A 20,396-nucleotide genomic window follows, 5' to 3' on the forward strand; every position below is an offset into this window, starting at 1 on the left:
TGAGAACCAGTTTCTCTTCAACAGTGTGGCTTGCCGGGCTCACCAGGTTCAAGGAAGGAAGTGCCCTGGAAGGAAGCCAGGGCACTTTTCTGGATGAGAGGGACATTACGTGTCTTTCAGTGCTAATGACAGTTACAGTGCTGGAGACTTGCACAACCTCAGTAACCAAAATAAGTACAGAAGCAGGAACCCTGTCTGCGAACATTTGCCCTTTAATTTGCATTTAAAATCAGTTTCTTTAAATATTTTAGTTACAAGTTCTGAATAGTGAAGACATAGGAGATGCTGCAGGCACTCAGTACTGGCTCCCACCCCTTCCCCCTACCCCAACCCCCAGGCCTTGCTTCTTCGCTCAAAATACAAATGGGCACCCTGCACTAAATAAATGGCTCCCTGTGTCAAGTGTCAGCAGCCTCAGGCCTGGATGCAGTTGGATACGAAGCGATGAAGCCCAGTAGCTTTCATGACAAGACGTGTGCATTTAACCATCCTCCGAAGAATTCCAATGACTGTGTCCAGACCCAAAGCAGTACCTCGTAGGTGACATCGGCCATTTCCCCACTGTGCACTAGCATCTTGGGCTGGTTTCCACCACAATCCATCCTCTCCCAGACCTGTGTTCTGTGGAGGAAGCGCTAAGGCTCCGCTCCCTAAGGGCCATGATACAGGAAGGAACAGAACTGCCTCTTCAGCCCACAGGCTTAAACCAATGGAATTTAAAAGCTCAAGACAATGTGAGCCAGTCCACAGTATGCCTCCTTCACTCCAATCTCTACCAGGCGCCATCCAGCCCTTGGTTGTGACACGTTGTCTCCCTGCCATGTGCTAGAATCTGCTCTAGATGAGAATTATGTGGTAGAATGGTCCCAGTGGTCTGGAAAGGTCGGCACAACCACAGCTGGGCATGCTTGTGCCAAAATGGGTCTTCCTGGTACAAAGCTATGACGGAGAGTGTGAGGGCAGGCCTGGGCTCTGCTCCAGCCTCATTTATTACCTCTGACCTCAGAAGCTGTCCTCCCCTCAACACTGCCTACCCATCCCCTGCCCCTCCAGATCCCCCAGCCTGTGCTTCCTGGAAGAGGTAGAAGAGGCAGCTTGAAGTCAGTGACAGCTGAGAATGAAGATGCCATTTAAGAAGCAAAGCAGCACCTCCTGGCCTGTGGTCAATACCTCCACACGGGTGGAACCGAGTAAGGACGTGCACAGCCAGGACAGAAGTTGCTCCGAGCTTGGGAGGCACAGCACCCTCCTAGGCATCTCTGGAGAACAGACTTTCAAGAGATAGAAACTTAATCACATGGTCCCCGGCAGTTTCCCTATGGTATACTGGACGGGGGAGAAGCAAAATCATCTCAGCGGAGGGCTAATGGAGAAAGGCAGGAATATTAATGAGCATCCATTAAGGCTCTCTCTCTCCCTCAAGCCTAAGGAAATCAGATATTCGAGGGTAAGAGAACGGCGCAGAGAGGGAGAGAGCCTGGCAGGAACACCAAGAGACCTGTGACTGCTGGTTACATAGTGCCCTGGTTTCCTTGCTTGAGAACAACAGCATATGCCTGTCTGTCACCAGGCTAACCCGGGGCCCGTGAGGGGACAGGGAGAAGACTGGTTTTCAGTTCCTGCATGGTTGATGTGTAGGGCGCATGGCTTCCTCCTACAGGTCCAATAGGAGGACTCTGGGATCCTCTACCGCTGCCTTGATTTTCCGGAGGAAAGTCACGGCCTCTCTGCCATCGATCAGCCGGTGATCATATGTCAGGGCCACGTACATCATGGGCCGCACCTCCACCTACAGAGAAGAGAGGTCGACAGGTTTGTCTGCCCCGTTGTCTGCAGCGGGGCAGAGAAAGCCCAGATGAAAGGGGAGATGACACAGCACAGCCCATAGTTAAGTTCCCAGTTGCAGAGCCTTTCCTGCTTTGCTGCTTCTGGATACGTACAGTATATTCAAAGACCAAGCCCTACCCTGAGTGCAAAGCTCCCACACTCAAAAGCTTAAACCAAGAAAACAGGAGTCTCCTTACAACTGCCTTTAAAAACACAAAACAAAAGAAAACAAAACACCATGCTCTGCCCTCTCACTTGTCTGCTGTCTACAGGGAAGTTCCTCTTCAGTTCTGGCTGCCTGCAGTTGCTTCTTTCGGGTTATAGTAACAACAAAAAAATTTTTTTTTATCCTGAGGTCCACAAATTCTCTGAAACTCTATGCAAAGTTGGGTGTATGAGCATTTTCAGGGAAGATCTATGATTTTTAGATTGAAAAAGGAGTTAGTGACCCAAAAAGGTTCTAAACATAGGAGTCCCAGAAAACATTTTCCTACCAACATATCTACTAGGGCCAGCTCCAGACCCTTTGCCCTCATTCCGTGAACTCCCAGAAAACCTCTAAGCCTCATCATTACAACTTGGCAGCTTGTAGATGGCTCTGCCCTGCTGTCCTCTGTTCCCCAGGAGAAAGGACCATGTCTTCAACTGTATCCCCACTCTCTACAGCACCTAGAGAATGAAGCCTGTTGACTAGTCCCAGATGAAGGAGCAAGCTTTCTTAGCTCAAAGGTTCTCAAACTTTAACGTGCATCAGAATCATCTGTACTTTCTGCTTCACTAGGTCTCGGAAGGGGTCCAAGAATTTGCATTTCCAACAAGTTCCCAGGTGCTGCTACTCCACACACAATTTAAGAACCAGTGCCTCAGCTAGTAATTAGAAACTAGGAGATGCAACTTATGCCTGAAAGTATAGCAAATCTTTTATAATGAGCATCTAGTTAGACTTACCTCTCCTTATCGCCTAGCTGCTAGGACATTAATGGTGATGTTCCCTACCTTGCCTCCCACGACCACTGGCCTATCAACGATGGCATGCATGCCCAGGATGGCAGACTGAGGGGGGTTGATGATGGGCGTTCCAAAGAGTGAGCCAAAAACGCCTCCGTTGCTGATGGTGAAAGTACCACCATCCATATCTTCAATGGCAAGTTCATTCTTCCGGGCCTAAAAACAGATTTTACAATTGAAAGGTAAGGTCAACCCAGCTTTCTTCACCTAAAGGAAGTCCAGAAGGCTCATATCTAAGATCAACAATCCAAGGTCTAGCTTTAACGCGAAAGCATTCAGCTAAGATGCCTATGACTAGTGCTCCACCAGGGGAAAGGACTTCAGAATCTTTACTTTTCTGTGGTTTCCTCTGATGAGCTCTTCAGTCATAAGAGCACGATAAGCTCCACCAGGAAGCTGTACTTCAGCTCTCGCTTGTGACTGCTGTTCACAGGGGCCACGCACTCCTTTCAGAAGAAAGTGAGGCTCCAGCTCCCTGAGCACCGCTCACTGGCCCAGCCTTCCCCAGGCTCTCTTCCCTGACCTGCCCAGCAGCTCATACCATCCTTTCTCTTTTACCTTCTCTCCCAGTTCACTGATGGTTCGCTCAATATCGGCATAATTCATAGTTTCCACATTCCTGATGACGGGAACCACCAGACCCTGATGAGAGTGAAAAATTCTTTTCAGTTGCAAATTAATAGTACCCTTTATAGTTATAACTCTCTTGATTCAAGCCTATGGTCTCCCCTCCCCCAGAATATCCCCCAGACTCGTGATTAACAGAGTCTAAAATATTTAGGCTTGCCAGAGATAGAAGAACGTGGTATGGTCAAAAACAGGTTACTCTTCTAGTAACTCCCTTCTAAAAAGACAGAACTACAGGAAAGATCTCTCCCAGGGGTCTGCTTCTTCACACAGGTAAGGAGAGAGTCAAAGATCAGAGCTCCCCACTTCTTGCCCCAACATACCCGAGGCGTGGCCACTGCAACGCTGATGTCAATATAATCCCTATACACCACCTCTTTGGTTGTATCGTCAATCACTATGAGAGAGAAAACACACATTACATACAACTCCCTAGGCCTAGGCTAGTGAGGAAAAATTTGCATTCATAGAGGAAAAAACCACGGTGCTTGGTACAGTGTGGGGTGACCAACTAGCACAAAACCCACCACGTTACAAGTGGCAGCTGACACTCCTCTTACTCCCATGCCAGCCAACTGTAACTTCTCCCAAGTGCCCTGACTAAGCATGAGCACAGGGGCATCCGTTTTCCTTGGCAGCCCTCAGAGGGATCAATACACAGGCTAACACAGGATAAGTATGTGCCAAAGTTCTTGTTAGCTAGCTCTACTCCAGCCCTCCCTTAGCTAACGGCAGGTTTAAAAAGTGTTCCCAAAAAGGGCAAATTAGTAAAGGAAGTGGGGGGATGGGGATGCTGCCCCTTCTGCTGCCCACTCTCAACAAGAAGGCAAGCCTCTTTCTAGGAGACTCGGTAGGAAGCAGGGTGGTCTGAGAGAGCAAACCAGCAGCTAAAAATTTAGGTCTGGTGCTCATGAGAAAATACAGGCTTGGGAATCTTTTTCATAGAAAGTCTGCATTGTATTACAGATAAGACATCCCGGGAAAAGCATGTAAAGTGAGAAAGAGGTCAGGGGAACTCTGAGAAATGCCTACATGTATGTGTAGGCAGAAGCGATGGAGAGAGTCATCAGGAAGCATAAGAAGAACGGAAGAAATAAAGAGATACACATCAGGGTGAAACAAAGCCCTTCCACCCACCTTAGGGCACACCACTTGGCGGAAGGGACTAGGACTTCTATTTCTAGACCTTTAGGGACCCTGCACTGCTGAGGGTTGCAGAAGTGCCACTGTCCTCTCTAATCTTCCAGGGAACAGAGAATTGTCTCAATGGAAAAGAGAACTGCTTGTTACGTCAACATTCCAATGATGTAGGTGAGCAAAAAGTAAGGAAAATGGGCACCAAGTCCAGGAAAGAGGGGCCAGGCCCAAGGCCTCCCAATGAGGTCCACTGACCAGAAATCAAAGGTCACCCTGGAGCTATGCCAGGTGTAAGAGTCAGGTCCCAAGATAACAGGGCTTGTGGGAGGGTGGGCATCAGCCAGAACACAAGTCTCCACACTGACACGAGAAGCCTGCATGGCTGACCTGGCTCAGAACTGCCTGTCGCCACAGCAGCTGCCAGGCTATGCACTGTGAAGAGAACCTGTTCTGTCCAGCTGCGGGGGAGGAAGTAATCATGACGTCCATTTGGGAAGGTGAGTCAAGAAATCCCCAGGGAAGGTACTCAAGTTTTCACACGTATGAAATAAGAAGTCTTAGTCTGTCGACCGCCGTCTTTGTGTCTGTGTGTGGGAGCAGGTGTGTGTTTACACGCACACCTCCCAGGACCTCTGTGATTCTAGCCACCACAAACTCACCTGCATTTACAACAGGCTGCTCCTGCAAGGCAAAGGCTGAGGCCTTCACGAATGCCGACATGAAGCCTAGTTTGAGGTTATGTTTCTTCAGAAAAGCATCTCTGTGCCGAGACCTCATCTCCTGGATGTTACTGCAAAGACACATTAACATTACAAAACAAACTGACCACAAAAGCAGCCTCAATTCTGACTTTCATACTGGTTTCTAACTCTGTGTACACAGCTGCCCAAGCTTTATTCCCTTACTGTGGACCATCTACCTAAGTTCAAGTTTTGAAATAGTCCACCAGAGGTCAACACAATAACTTTATTCCTTTACAAAACCTGGACCCAAAGGAACCGGATACAATCTGTCTTTAAGGTAGACTGAGTCCTTTACAGGGCTCCTTTGTGTTCCAGAAGTCAAAGATTTCAGTTACAGACAATATGAACGAGAGCTCAGACAGCACAGCAACATCCTCACCCTGGACAAGAAAGTGACTTCCAGCTACACTACAATCATAAGCCATCCACACCGAAAAAAGCTTTTTTTTAAGCATAAACAAAGTCTGCAAAATAAGCACCATTCTTTTTATCTCATTTGATTTATTTTCAAAATACCACCAAACCTGATTATGACTTCCTTGTGACATTCCTCCTGTCTCCTAACTAGTGAAGATGAAATAAACCCCAAAGCCCCACAGGTTCATGGGCTTCATGGGAGCAAAAGCAGTCATGACTATCTGTGGATGGGTATAATCCAGTGTTGTTTTAGGCTCACGAGAAAGTCAGTAGATTCATTCATCTCCCCAGAGTTAGCAGTTCCATCCGCTTGTTCCTTCTACCATTTTTTTTTTTTTTTTGCGGTATGCGGGCCTCTCACTGCTGTGGTCTCTCCCGTTGTGGAGCACAGGCTCCGGACGCGCAGGCTCAGCGGCCATAGCTCACGGGCCCAGCTGCTCCGCGGCATGTGGGATCTTCCCAGACCGGGGCACGAACCCGTGTCCCCTGCATCGGCAGGTGGACTCTCAACCACTGCGCCACCACGGAAGCCCCCGCTTGTTCCTTCAAACAGGTACTAACACCCACCACACGTGGGGGTCAATGCAGGGCACCAAGATATAAAGATAATAAAAGACACAGTTCCTGCTGTTAAGATTAGTTTGATGGACGTGGTTTCCCTGGTATTTAGAAAAGTGACCATGTGCGGACCTAAGCTTTTTAAAGTACAAGCAGCAAGGCCCCTGAGAAGCCTTTGCAAGGTGACCAGTCTTTGTTCCTTCGGGGCTGGTTTTTCACATACATACAACACATGTGCAACAGAGTTAGTGGGAAATGGCTTTCCCATCATTTTGCTGCAGAAACCTCTGTATTTATGGGAATACAGTTCCGTGATGGAAATCGAATTTAACTTTATCTTAGGCCCAAATGCTCAGTTCTCCCTTTCTCTCTATAATGGCCTAATTTGACATTAGCACGAAAGATAAGATGATATAACTTTAACTCCCCCCTTTAGACCTTTTGTTTTTTAAAAGGGAAGTTTTCCTAGGGAGACTGATTGGTTTTAAAATGTTTTGTTTTCCTGAGTCTAACCTCATTTAGTGCTAGGATTACCACCCTAAAGACATTACTGGTTCCCAAGACACAAGAGCTGCAGAAGAGGGAAAGAGAAGTGATAAACATCTCTGCTCTCAAAACTGCCCAAATGCTATTGTCTGGTCATTAAGTAGTTTCTATTTCAGAGCTCTGCCCTTGCAGGCAGAGGCTGAGACAACAGGGGAGAGGAGAAGGTCTCAGAAAGGCCCCTTATGGGTTAGCTGATCAGTGCAAGACCCAAAGGGCACTCAATCTAAACCAGATTACTGACTGCAGTAAGACCCCAGGCCATCATTAAGTGACACTTCGATTAGCTGCTGAAAGGAGATCCAGCTATTGTACTTACCTTCAATCAAAGCTGTTGGGCCAACTGCATCTTTCAAGGCCACAAATATTTACATGTTTTGTCTTAAGGAATTGGGTAGAATTTCAAAGCCCAATTCGATTTGTGTACAATTTGGCCCTAATGCACTGAAACATAAGCTGCAGCCCTTGTGATTCATTAGTCAAGGTCCTTCCCTACATCCTATGGATAGGAGAGAAATCTTTGGCTTGAATGACATCCAGTCTTTTGGGAAGCTTCACAATAGAATGTATGACATCTAGTGAAATGGGCCACAGAGTCCTACTCTGTGAGTGCCACAGCACACTCCCCTCTCTACACTTCTCAGACTCCTTCCAAAGGAGACCAATTTCCTTAATGAAATGTAGATTCACAGACTAAACACTTGGGACAAAAATAAAAAACAAAGAGATGACCTGAAGACTTGATGGTTTTACCTCCTGTATTAACTATGAACTCTTACTCTGGCACTTAAAACATTCTGAAGTATGGATCCAACTTTCTTTACCATTCTTTCTTACACATATTTCTCACAGCGATTGTTTCTCAAATGTGTCATGTACTTTCCTGTCTGTGCCAGGTCCATATTGTTAACATCTTCTGGAATGACCTTCCTCCACTATGTCAAAGTGCTAGTCGTTCTTTAAGGTCTATTAAAAATCTCTTTCCTCCAGGAAGCCTTTCCTGATCCCTACCTCCACCCTGTCACCTCATAAACAAATGATCTCATTCTCTTCTCCACTTCATACGTTTTATATCCTCCTGATACTGATACTAGAGATTTTACTTTCTATTTATCTAAGCAAGATGGTAGCTCTATGAAGGTAAGGGCTCTTTTTCACTCATCTTTGCATCCCCCTCAAATATAGTGTAATATACTGTGCACAGTAAGCACTCAAAAACTGTTTGTTGACTTTAACTACATTCTCTTCCCTACAGTCCTGACACCTATAAACATCAAAGTCTTGAAGAAGATAAGTGAGTCAACGATTAGCTCACTACAGAAATGGGTATACTGAATTAGCCCCTTTGGTTAATTCTGAAGTTTTTCTTTAAAAGCACAACTTGCTTCCCATTTCATTATCAAAGCTGGGAAAGGTGAAAGATACGACAAGCCTATGCCTTTCCACCCACGCAATTCTGAGTCGCTTAGGAACACACATAAGGAGCAGTCCCAGTGAGAAGGAAGCAGGGTATGGCGCCTGACTCTGGACACGCTGTCAAGTGATTCTGTATCCCTAGGGGAGCCTTGTCAGCCTGGATGCCCTATCTCTCTACTTGTCAGCTCGACAGTAGTCATTAGATTTTAAGACTATTACCAGCCTCGTTTATCAGAAATCACAAGATTCAGGTATAAAAGTAAAAGGCTAAGTTTTTTAGGTCACAGAGGAGGCAGGCACAGTATTAGGAAAGTCGATTAGAGAGTGAAACCAGTGGGTCACTCTGTATAAGTCAACAAGCACTGCAAAGAAGTACTTCTTTCCTGTTAAGTTAGTTTTAGAATCAGCACTAGGTAGGGACTTGGGCAAGTTCAAGTGTTCTCCAAGAAAATGGGCACAGGGAGGAAGAGGACTAGAGCTCTCACCTCATGTCAATCTCATTGAAAGTGGTAAGCATTGCGCAGGTATTCTGAGCCTCCTTCAGACGCTGAGCAATGCGCTGCCGCATCCTATTCATTTTCTCCTGAAAGGGAAAGTGGGACAAGTATTGACCACCTGGTCTCTCTGGAACTAACCCTTCACACTTAGTCTGAGGGAGCACTGGGCTTCCTAGGAGTGGATAAGGACAGACTGTAGTATCTAAATACAGGGAGAGATCCAGGCTTCCTCTTTCCTGTGGTGGCCTTGCTCCTCTGTGCAAGAACAAGGAAACACAAACTACCCACTCAGATGTGCCTGAAGTTTGACCAAGAATAGAGGCCTACAACAAACACATGAAAAGATGCTCAACATCACTAATCATTAGAGAAATGCAAATCAAAACTACAATGAGGTATCACCTCACACTAGTCAGAATGGCCATTATCAAAAAATCTACAAACAATAAATGCTGGAGAGGGTGTGGAGAAAAGGGAACCCTCTTACACTGTTAGTGGGAATGTAAATTGATAAGCCACTATGGAGAACAGTATGGAAGTTCCTTAAAAAACTAAAAATAGAACTACGATATGACCCAGCAATCCCACTACTGGGCATATACCCTGAGAAAACCATAATTCAAAAAGAGTCATGTACCACAATGTTCACTGCAGCACTATTTACAATAGCCAAGACATGGAAGCAACCTAAGAGTCCATCGACAGATGAATGGATAAGGAAGATGTGGCACGTATATACAATGGAATATTACTCAGCTATAAAAAGAAATGAAATTGAGTTATTTGTAGTGAGGTGGATGGACCTAGAGTCTGTCATACAGAGTGGAGTCAGAAAGAGAAAAACAAATACCGTGTACTAACACATATATATGGAATCTAAAAAAAAAAAATGGTTCTGATGACCCTAGGGGCAGGACAGGAATAAAGACACAGACATAGAGAATGGACTTGAGGACACGGGGAGGGGGAAGGGTAAGCTGGGAAGAAGTGAGAGAGCGGCATGGACATATATACACTTCCAAATGTAAAACAGATAGCTAGTGGGAAGCAGCCGCACAGCACAGGGAGATCAGCTCGGTGCTTTGTGACCACCTAGAGGGGTGGGATGAGGGTGGGAGACGCAAGAGGGAGGGGATATGGGGATATACGTATGCATATAGCTGATTCACTTTGTTATACAGCAGAAACTAACACAACATTGTAAAGCAGTTATACTCCAATAAAGATGTTTCTATTAAAAAAAAAAAAAGAATAGAGGCCTCGGATATGGTTTGATTTAAAAACCAAAACCAATTTATGGAAGAGTGTGGGGTAGGGCTAGCCAGCCCAGGAGTCATTGCACAAAGGGAAATTTCTGGTAATAAAGACTTGCACGAGAATAGCTACTGGTGGAATGGAAACTCAGAGGCAACAAACTTTTGAGGCTATAGTATTTTTAGGAGGTATTCTCAGGCAGAGGAACCCACCCTCTTGACCATACTTCCTTGAGGTCTTATGTCTGCTCCTGACTGCCACTGGGTAGCCCTCAGCTAAGTATCCCGGAAGTATAGGAATAGAGCTCACTAAACCACCTCTCTGAAGTATGCGTTATCGTGGGAGGGAAGGGATGCGTCACTAGGCTACCATCCCCTGCGTATATCTTACTCACCCACAGCATCTCGCTGCTGGCATAACAAAGTGGGAAAAACCAATGGACAAGTGTTCAGAAGACCTCTGGTTCTAGTCCTGTCATTTGACAGTCATGTCACTGAACAAGTCGCATCCTAAACTCAATTTCCTTGTCAAGGCCAAGGGAATCAGCTGCCAGCCATTCAAACGTAGGCAGAGCATACCCACTCCATTAATCTCAGCACTGCCCCTCGGCTTCTTTCTTGGAAGTGGTCCTCAGAGACTTACCCGATGTTCTGAACGCAGACCTGTGCCAGCTCCTGGCTCAGCTACTGGAGGGGCAGCAGTGGGTTTTACGGCAGACACTGAAAATGAAGAAAGGGTACACTGCATCAGAAAATGAGAAAAATTTACTTGAGTACATGCCAGTGCTTTCATACCGTACTGTCACTTAATCTTCAAGATATGCTGAGGTGAATTACTATCATTCCTACTTCACGAACGAACAATCTGCTCAGAGAAGTTAAATAACTAGCCTAAAGTCACACAGCTATACACTCAGCTAAAAAGCTGAGATGCAAACCCTTTGTATCAGGTCTTCTGATACAAAGTCTAGAATTCTTTCTACAAAGCAGACAGTGGAGCCTGTTCAGAGCCGTAATTAGTCTTAGACTGTGAGGGAACATAAGATGAGATGTTGTTCTCCCACATAAAGACACGTGGGAGCCAGAGGCTTACCTGGTTTGCTAGTGAGAGGTTGTGAGGGCGAGGGCACTGGTGGCATCTGAGTGGGTACAGATGCTGCAGGGGGAGGAGGAACTGCCGATGCTGCAGGTTCTGCTTTTGGGGCTGCGGCAGCAGGAGCTTCGGCTGGCCTGGCCTTAGCAGGAACAGCTGAAAAACAGGAAAAATAGATGCCATTGGCACTATCTAGAATGGAAAGCAACCAAAGTGCAGATACTAAGTAGAATTTAGCAGCAAAAGCTCTATCTCCAATCAATTAACAAATGCTTCCTGAGTATTTGCTATACATGTAAAGCTTTGAGATACACAGAATGATTTAAGGCACTATGCTTCTATTCCCCAGGGCTCCTAGATGTCCTACATTAGATAACTGACTTCATTCAGCTGCCTTCCTGATTTCACAAATATCTACTGATCATCAAATTCAGCCAGTACTTTCAAAGCACCTACTGAAGTCCATGGTAATGTAAACTTCAAAGCAAAAGAAACCCAGGTAATTTAAGATGTTAAAATACACACGTAAGAGCAACACCTTTCTAGTTATGGTAATACTGATCGTCTCCTCTTCTATTTTAACATCCCATGTGGGAGAATACTCTTAACTATTAAAACTTAAAAGTTTAAATAATCAAGGGCACATTTAGACTGAAGACTTCAAAGCATTTTATCTAGGGTAACTTTATAAACCAATGAGGTGGTCAAGCAATATAAATTCACAACTTTAAATATTTTTGATTTTACCAATTTGGACATCACATCTGGGTTTACATTTAAATTAGAAGAACATTCTCTTAAGGAATGATCAGAAGATGAAATTCTCCAACTAGAAGAATCAATCTTATCCCCTAGCCTTCTACTGTATGTTGTTTCCATTCTGGGCTTCTGGTCTTGCCCTGATCAATCATAACGATGCAATCTACCATCTTTCTGCTTAACTATCTTAACAATGAAAAAATACTTTAGTAGTTACAGCATTTAATTAAGAATCAGAAAGATCTTTTCTAATCTCTAATACTGGCTGTGAGATCCAGTACAAATTCATTTCCTTATTTCTCATTTCTTCCCAAGAGAAATCCAACTCTCCCTAAAAAATGTTATGAGAGAATAGATATGAAAAAACTACACCAAATTCTCTATAACAGACAGGATGAAATACTACTTCTCGTTTTAGAAGAGTGGCTCCCAGCCCTAGCTGTGTATCAGAATCACTTGGAGAGCGTTAAAAACAACAACAACAATGAAAACTATGATAAGATAACCAGGATCTGAAAACCCCAGATTTAATATATCAGAATCCCTGGGACTCAGAATCTAGGCATTTGTATTATTTTTAAAGCCTCCATGTGACTCTGACGCCGGGGTTGGGGTGGGGGGAAATCACTGTCTTTAGAATCTTCTTCATTCCTATTTAAGAAAAGGTCCAGCACAATAAAGAACAGAGTATTATGAGCTTTACTTTTTTAATACCCTTTTCTTCTAAAACTTGACATTTAAAGTTCACAATATAAATAGCTCCCCTCTTACTGCCTCAAAAAGGGCAGAGGGAATGCCAAATGGTCTTTGAGGTATAAAGGAATTAGTATATTATGCTCAGCCCCAGTTCCAAGGGGGAACACTGGAGACCTTGACAACCAGGAGAACTTCTTTACCGCCAGTTTTCCTGAGTGTGAAAAGAGGAGTGCCTCCTTCTACTTTTCCCCCATCAGGTACCAAAAGAGCTTCAATCATGCCATTTGCTGGTGATGGAACCTGCACAGATGTCTTGAAAAGAAGACAGATGGAGAAAGAGTCCAAATTTTTACTCAGCATTAGAAAATTAATTGTATAGAATCTCAAATGAGTCACAAGAGTTGCAACACAGATACACAAGACCCTGTATATAGAAACACCAAGGCCACACTTTCAGAGTAAGAGTAATCAATGCTACTGTGAAGATTCACCCTTTCTGTCCTTTCTCAGAACACTAAAGCAAGATTCAGTTAATGTGTTTCCAAGTGATACATAAAAACAACTGGAAACAGCTCATGCACACACACACAAAAGCTATAAAACTAAAGCTATTAAAGTACATAGTACATACACCTAGAACAATCTAAAATTAAACTTTTAATGTTTTCTTTTTAATGAGCTATTCCAACAATTTTACAACTGAGGCAGTTAAAAATTATCTATAACCAACAGTTAAGTCTCTGTTCCTTTCATTAGGTTAAGAAACCAAGGGGAGACCATGAAAAGTTGGTACTAATAGGACAAGCCTACCTTGTCAGTTTCAATCTCACAAACCACTTCATCTTCTGCAACTGTGTCTCCAACAGCTGAAAAGATAGTCAAAGGCTACCTCTTAGGGTGCAGGGGGGAACCCTCCAGTAGCCACAAAATCCCCATTGGCAGGTGTGTTACAAGACCCCTTTCCTAAAGCCAGGGGAAAGTACACTGCAGGTAAAGAAAAGGGTGGAGCCACTGATTATCGTGGGGGTAAAGGGGACTTTTCAAAAGTATTTAAACTTAAGAAGTGAGAAGGCACTAAATCTTACCTTTCTCCCACCTGACATCCCCTTCTGTGACAGATTCTGCAAATGCTGGGGTATTGACTGTAATCACATCATCCTCTAGTAAAAGAGGGGGAAAAAAATCACATAGTCCACATTTCTCCTTTTTAATTTTTTTCTTTAATTAAATTCAGTCAATTGTTGTTCTTCCCATTAAAACTCCATTCCCAATAAGGTAGGGAGCTGAAGGTACTTACTGCACACCGCTGTAGTTCTGAAAAAGCGAACACTGAAGACACTACCGCTGTTAATGCTAGAAAACAAACATAAAAGTAAACTCCTTTAACAGGTGATTCACTCACATTTTAGTCTAGATAAGGCATCACGGGTCACCTTCCCTTTTTTATTTTCATTTTTTAAATTTTTATTGGAGTATAGTTGATTTACAATGTTGTGTTAGTTTCTGCTGTCAGCAAAGTGAATCAGTTATACATATATCCACTCTTTTTTAGATTCTTTCACCTTCCCTTTATTTTTTATTATTATTATTTTTTTTTTTTTGCGGTACGCGGGCCTCTCACTGTTGTGGCCTCTCCCGTTGCGGAGCACAGTCTCCGGGCACGCAGGCTCAGCAGCCATGGCTCACGGGCCCAGCCGCTCCGTGGCATGTGGGATCCTCCCGAACCGGGGCGCGAACCTGCGTCCCCTGCATCAGCAGGCGGACTCTCAACCACTGCACCACCACAGAAGCCCCACCTTCCCTTTAAATCAGTGATTCTTGACTAGGAGTGCCCATCAGTGTTACCTGGGAGAACTTTTTCAAAGCATACATGTCTAGGCCCCATTCCCAGAGATTCTGACTCAGCATGTCTAGAGCAAAGCCTGGATGACTTGGGTGCCTTAAACAGTGAGTCCCTTGGGTGAGTGAAATGTGCTGCAGTGAAATGCCAGCTCTCCCAGAACAGATCTAGTTTGGGTCTTTGAAGAAAAAGATAGCATCTTGGCCCTTTGCATACCCACCAAAAGGACTCAGCTTCCTGATGACGTTTTTTTCTTAACTAAATGCAAGTAAGATAAATTGTGTGTCCTCAGGGTACATGCCACTGTGCCACATACAACAGAATTTCTGTCCACACGATTATAGAATTATATAGGACAGCAAGATGAGACAGTTAACAAGTAAAACAAAGTGTTATATGCAAAACAAACAAACAAACAAAACACCAAAAAACTGATACAGTATCTCCTAATCTGTTCTCTTGCCAGGAGGCAGCATATCAGTCCATTCTGGACTCATTCAAGAGGAACTTCAAAAGAGCAAGGTAGGGCTTCCCTGGTGGCGCAGTGGTTGAGAGTCCGCCTGCCGATGCAGGGGACACGGGTTCATGCCCCGGTCTGGGAAGATCCCACATGCCGCGAAGCGGCTGGGCCCAGTGAGCCATGGCCGCTGAGCCTGCGCATCCAGAGCCTGTGCTCCGCAATGGGAGAGGCCACAACAGTGAGAGGCCCGCGTACCACAAAAAATATATATATATATTACCTTGTATGCACAAAATCATTAATAGTGGTTACCACTGGAGAGTGGGAAACGTAGATATATATGGTATCTATGGTTATCTGTTACATACACACACATTTTGGAAGAGTGATTTGGACTGATGGGGACTTTCACTTTCTACACTTCAGGACTGTTTGAATATTCTACCATAAGCATCTTTATAACAGAAAAGTATAACAGATTTAAGTTGCCTTTTGATATTTTTATTTTTATAATTTCAAAATAACTATAAGGTCTATGTAAAATCAAGGGGAAAATGTATGTTATTAAAAAAATACAGAACACAAAGTGTTCTGCCAACAGTTTACAACCATGTATAGGTACATGTTCGTAGGCAAGAACTAACAGGTAATGTATAAATGCAGAGACTGCTCTCTGAGGACACCCGAGAACATGGAGCACCGGCTGCCTCTGGGAAGAGAAACTTGGTGGCACCGGAGAACAGGAAAAAATCTTCTCATGGACACTCATTTTACTTCTGAACCATGTAAATTTATAAGCTATTAAATAAAAACATAAAACCAAAAATAGTTTTACAATAAAAGATTTTTAAGTAAAATGGGTACCTTATTCATGAAAAAAGACAATATACAACACAAAAACAGTTATTAGAGTAATACCCTAATGTGTGATCCTTATCCCTCAAAGTTTAGGGTATTTTAAAATAATTTACTTTTGAATAGTTATTTATTGCATTTATTGCATAGGATTTGTGGCTGTTCCACTTTTCATTTAAACTGCAGATGAGTAACACATTTTGAATCTCCCTAAATAACTTTTAAATTACAAAAGTATTAGATGTTAACAGTAGAATACTTAGAAACAGCAAAAGGAACATTTACAATGGGATTATGCTTGTAATGCACAGTGAAGGAGCCAATCTGCTCACCCTTCATTTTGAAGATCCTACCTGTAGAGAAAATAGCTTGACAGCTGCTCAACAGGTAACTAAAGAGCATCCTCTTACCACCACCCTGAAAATACTTCGAATGCAAAGTAGCATTAAGCAACATTCATAAGCAGAAGTTAATCTGAAACACACATGGGTGGCCTTTCCCCAAACTTTGCATTATGCAATAATAGCATTCCCTCTGAACTAGGCAAAGTCCCATGACTCAACTGACTAGTCTTCTGCTTTTACTGTTTCTAAAATGAGTAACCATGCAACCAAACAGATGCTCTTAATCTCCACAATAAATGTAACCTCCAGTCCCTCAGCTTCACTTGTATCCAACCAGAATATTTAGGAGCACCCTTCTATATCTATTCCCATAAAAAGAGGATTCCAGCTTCACTTTCATTATAATCTAAACACCTCAGGACAGACACACTCCTGGTCCAGCACTTAACATGGGGCTGAAGCTCAAGCACATGTCATAAATTAACATCAAGATTAGGTAGAGGGACTCAACATAACCAGCTTGATTACTGGGCTTGAAAGACAGTTAAGACAGCAGATGGTTCAACTGGTGTCTTAAATACCCCATGTCCACATATCTGTGCTTCCCAGTGATACTTACACAGTCTTCCTGCTGTCAGGGTAACCTGGTCCCTGACATAAGGAGATCCCTGCAAGAAACAAAACAACTCTTAACCAACAACTCTTTATCTTATACAGGATACCTGCTGGGAATGGAAAAGAAGTCTGTTCACCCCCTAACTCTGAGGTAGAACAGGATCAACAGCAGGCAACAACATAATCTTTATCACACAGAGTCCTGCTTCTTAAACTTTTCCACCATAGCAATAGTAATGGCAGAGAACAACAGGCATGTGGGACTTCGGGTGGGAATGGCTTTGAGGAAGAAAGGGGAGAATTCTATAATCTTATTTATCTTAAAACTCATAAACTTGCATTATCCCTTTATGTTTTCATAATAAAATGCTCTACTCCCCAAGACTTCAAATACAATTGAAGCTTGAAAAAGACACATGATGGCTTATCCTGTGACTACATATAGCCTAATCAGAGAAGCAGTGGGAATGTTTGATCTGAGTTTGTCTCCCTGGTTACTTAAAATGCACTGAGCAGGAAGTCTTGTTGCCTGAACCCCAGTAGCAAAGACTAGGCTACTTCAGGCCTAAGGTCTCCAGCTTGCTCTAGGACCGAGCAAATCATTGTCCCTCCTTTCAGTTTATTGTCTTCCTACACTCTTCCCGAGGCCTTCCACTCTGGTCATACTCAACAAGGTGGGAGCTCCTTTCTGCCCCACCAATTGTCCTTATCACAGATAACTGCACTTCTTCAACTGACAACTAATTACTATATCTGCTTCACCTGATTATATTCTTTCATGTGTCTTATTTTTTCAGATCTATTAACAACTCTTTCTGAACCACGGGCACGGTAAACACCAAATGGGAGACAATTCTCTCTTGTGCCCTCCTCCTTACAAACACCCCCAGGGTTTCAGAGGCAAGTTAAGTCACCTCTATATCCAGTAACCAATGATGCTGCAGTACAAATCCCAAACACAGCATATATTTGAGCTAGAACAGTCAGCAGCCCTTACTGATTTTTGGAACCCTAACTCCAATTTAGAGTTCATCCTATAGCAAGTTTCATTTGTACAGCATTTAAGAGTTTATAAAAAGCTTTCACGTAATGACCTCATTTTGATTTTTGTGTCTCACAACTCCCTGAAGTGGAACGACCATCTGCCATTACTCCCGTTTCATATATAAGCAGGGCTTCTGGAGGTTAAGTGACTAGCCCAAGGAGAAGCCCTGAACCACAACGCAACCCCCAAATACAAGGCTCTTCCCATTGTCCTGCCAATCTATGAAGTGGAGAAAATGTTTACTGACATTTTTCAAAATTCCAAGTTAAAAAGTTTATTACTGAGAGTCCACTATGAGCGAACACTGTGCTAGGTGCCTATGATCTCATGACTCTAAGGATAAAGTCCAAAAACTTTCCATATTCCTGTCTAGCCCTCCCAGACAGGCTTCCTTTCTATTTCTATGACCGGTCAAGTCTCTTCCTGCCTGAAAACCTTTGCACAAGCAATCCCCTTTGTTTAGAATATCGTTCTCCTGGCCAACTCCTATGTATTCTTCAAGACTTAGCTTAAATGTCACTTCTTTGGGGAAGCCTTTACTGACGTTGCCACCACACTCTCCACCCTCCCAAGCCTGGCTACATCATCCCATCCTCTCATTACACTCCACTTCTCCTTTATAGTAATCACAATGTAATTATGTCCTTAGGTATGCATAAATATATATTTGTTTTCTCTCCAAGTAGCTCCTAAGATCCTGGAGGGTAAAGACCACCTCTATCCCTGTCACGTAGCACACTGCCTGGCATGTAGTAAGAATTCAATAATCTGTTGATTATATGAGTAAATGATAACATGGTGGGTTAGGAGTTCGGGCTGAGGAATAGGCAGACCTGGCTTGACCAATAGTTGGCTGCATCACCTTGGTCAAGGCACTTAACCTCTCTTAAGTCTTGAGTTATACATTTGTAAAACAGAGAAAACACCTCTTTTACTCTTTCTTGATGATTAACTGAAAAAATGCACAGAAAGCACTCAGAACAATGCCTGGCACACAGAATGCCCACAATAAGATCAACTCATTCAACAAATACTTATGCCACGCATATAAAGAACTGTTGAGATAAAACCTAAATTCTCGCTAGTCTCTATGCCATCTTCTATCTCATGCCACTCTCTCCCTCAACTAAAATGCTCTGGCCAAACCACCCTTTTTCCAGTTCCAAAATACTGCCAAGCTTTTCCCTCCTCAGGGACTTTGTACATGCTATTCTCTTTCTTTCTCCTGCTTTTCATCCGGCTGGCCTGTCACATCCTCTGGGTCACAGCTTTAGTGTCCAGCTTCGTATGTTTCCTTCTCAGCATTTAACCAAGATTCACAATAGTTCACTTGTTTAGCAATTTACATTTTGTCTTTCCCACTAGACTGTAAGCTCCAGGAGGGCGAGAACCCATCACTGCTGGATCCCTTGTGAGGGCCTAGCATGGTGCCTGACACTCAGCAGATACTGAGTAGCTAAGTGCTAAATGAATAAATGATAGCTGTTATTAAACAACACCTGTTTCACTTCTATCTATCTGAACACGATGCGAAGAAACACAGGCACCCCGATTTCCTCGCATACTGCTCTGCCCAGGAGGAGAGCATTTTAGGTGACGGCAAGGGCAGAACTTACCAGGCAGGGAACGTCTCCCTAGAGGGCAGTTCCCCTGTTGAGAAAGAAGACATTATCGACGTCACCCAAGACGAAAGGGGAGAATAAACAGCTTTCTCTTTCAAGCACAGACTCAAAGCTGCCCAGGTGCCGGTGACAGGCCAATCTCATGACTCCAAAAGGTGAAGGCAACAGCCTGGGCGGGCTCTCAGTCCGTCAGCACACGGGGCCTGCCAAACTATCTCAACTTCCCAACCGGATTGATATCCACCAACTTAAACAGAAAGGAAACGGGCCCCCGAATCCCGTCGGGGCTTCAGCGGCGCCTTCTCCCGAACTCTGAGTCTCGTGCGGGGGCGGGCGCGGCTCTAAGGCGGCTCCTCCGCCCGGGCGGAGGGTGGGGTCCAGCAGGGGACGGGGCGCCGGCTGTCTCGGGAAGGCGACGGGCCGGTGAGCTCCGCAAGACGGCCCCGAGGGCAACAGCGGCTCTGGGCCGCCCAGCCCGCGGCCTCCGAGTCCCAGTGCCCTTGGTGCCCGGCCTGGCCAGGGCGCCACGCCCCTGTCCCCAAGCCGCCCGTCCGCCGCCGGCGAGTTTCTCACCCGCCGGGGCCCCGGCCCGGCCGTACCATACCTTCTGGAAGGCGGAGAGCGAGCGGCTGAACGCCCGGGACAGGAAGCGGGACCGGGACAGCATCGCGCCGGCGGTGGCGGAGGCGGCGGAGCGGAGGGCAGGCGGCCACCGGATATAGGGCCCGGCAACAACCGGAAGCGGGGCGGGCCGCGGCACCCGCCGCTCGGGGAGGGGTGTTCGGAGCGAACCACTGGCGGGCGGGGGGAACCGACGGGCAGCGCGGAGCTGCCACCGCCTCAAGCCAGCTGTCCGCGCTGGTGAGGCTGCCGCGCTGCCAGCCGGCCGGGGCCGGTCCTCCCGAAGGTGCCCCTCTGTCCTGGCACCCAGGGGCACCGCGCCGTTCCTCCTCTGCACTACCGGAAAAGAGCCGAAGGCGGCATGGGCTTCGGACTCGGACCTTGGCAGACTTGCCTGCCTTATCTTACACTTGTGTGGCC

The 20,396-nt window shown here is 45.0% G+C and overlaps 1 protein-coding gene across 1 annotated transcript; it reads right to left on the reverse strand.

Moving 5' to 3' along the window:
- Positions 1-195: 195 nt before the first annotated feature.
- On the reverse strand, positions 196-20,088 carry DLST (dihydrolipoamide S-succinyltransferase). Its single transcript, XM_082647756.1, has 15 exons — positions 19,960-20,088; positions 19,350-19,383; positions 16,693-16,741; positions 13,872-13,927; positions 13,660-13,734; positions 13,385-13,440; positions 12,775-12,886; positions 11,120-11,275; positions 10,670-10,746; positions 8,762-8,859; positions 5,259-5,389; positions 3,786-3,859; positions 3,394-3,477; positions 2,824-2,991; positions 196-1,789 (listed from the first exon to the last, which is right to left on the reverse strand). The coding sequence occupies exons 1-15, from the start codon at positions 20,020-20,022 to the stop codon at positions 1,655-1,657; spliced, it is 1,368 nt and encodes a 455-aa protein (XP_082503882.1). The 5' UTR covers positions 20,023-20,088; the 3' UTR covers positions 196-1,654.
- Positions 20,089-20,396: the final 308 nt, after the last annotated feature.

This window comes from Grampus griseus (genome assembly GCF_964374135.1).
Source record: "Grampus griseus genome assembly, chromosome: 2".
Classification (NCBI taxonomy): domain Eukaryota; kingdom Metazoa; phylum Chordata; class Mammalia; order Artiodactyla; family Delphinidae; genus Grampus; species Grampus griseus.

Coding starts and splice junctions, on each gene's coding strand:
- DLST (XM_082647756.1), bottom strand. CDS start 20,022: ATGCTGTCCCGGTCCCGCTTCCTGTCCCGGGCGTTCAGCCGCTCGCTC. Junction 16,742..19,349: donor AGGGAGACGTTCCCTGCCTG/GTAAGTTCTGCC, acceptor TGTTTCTTGCAG/GGATCTCCTTATGTCAGGGA. Junction 13,928..16,692: donor CCTGACAGCAGGAAGACTGT/GTAAGTATCACT, acceptor TTTGTTTTCTAG/CATTAACAGCGGTAGTGTCT.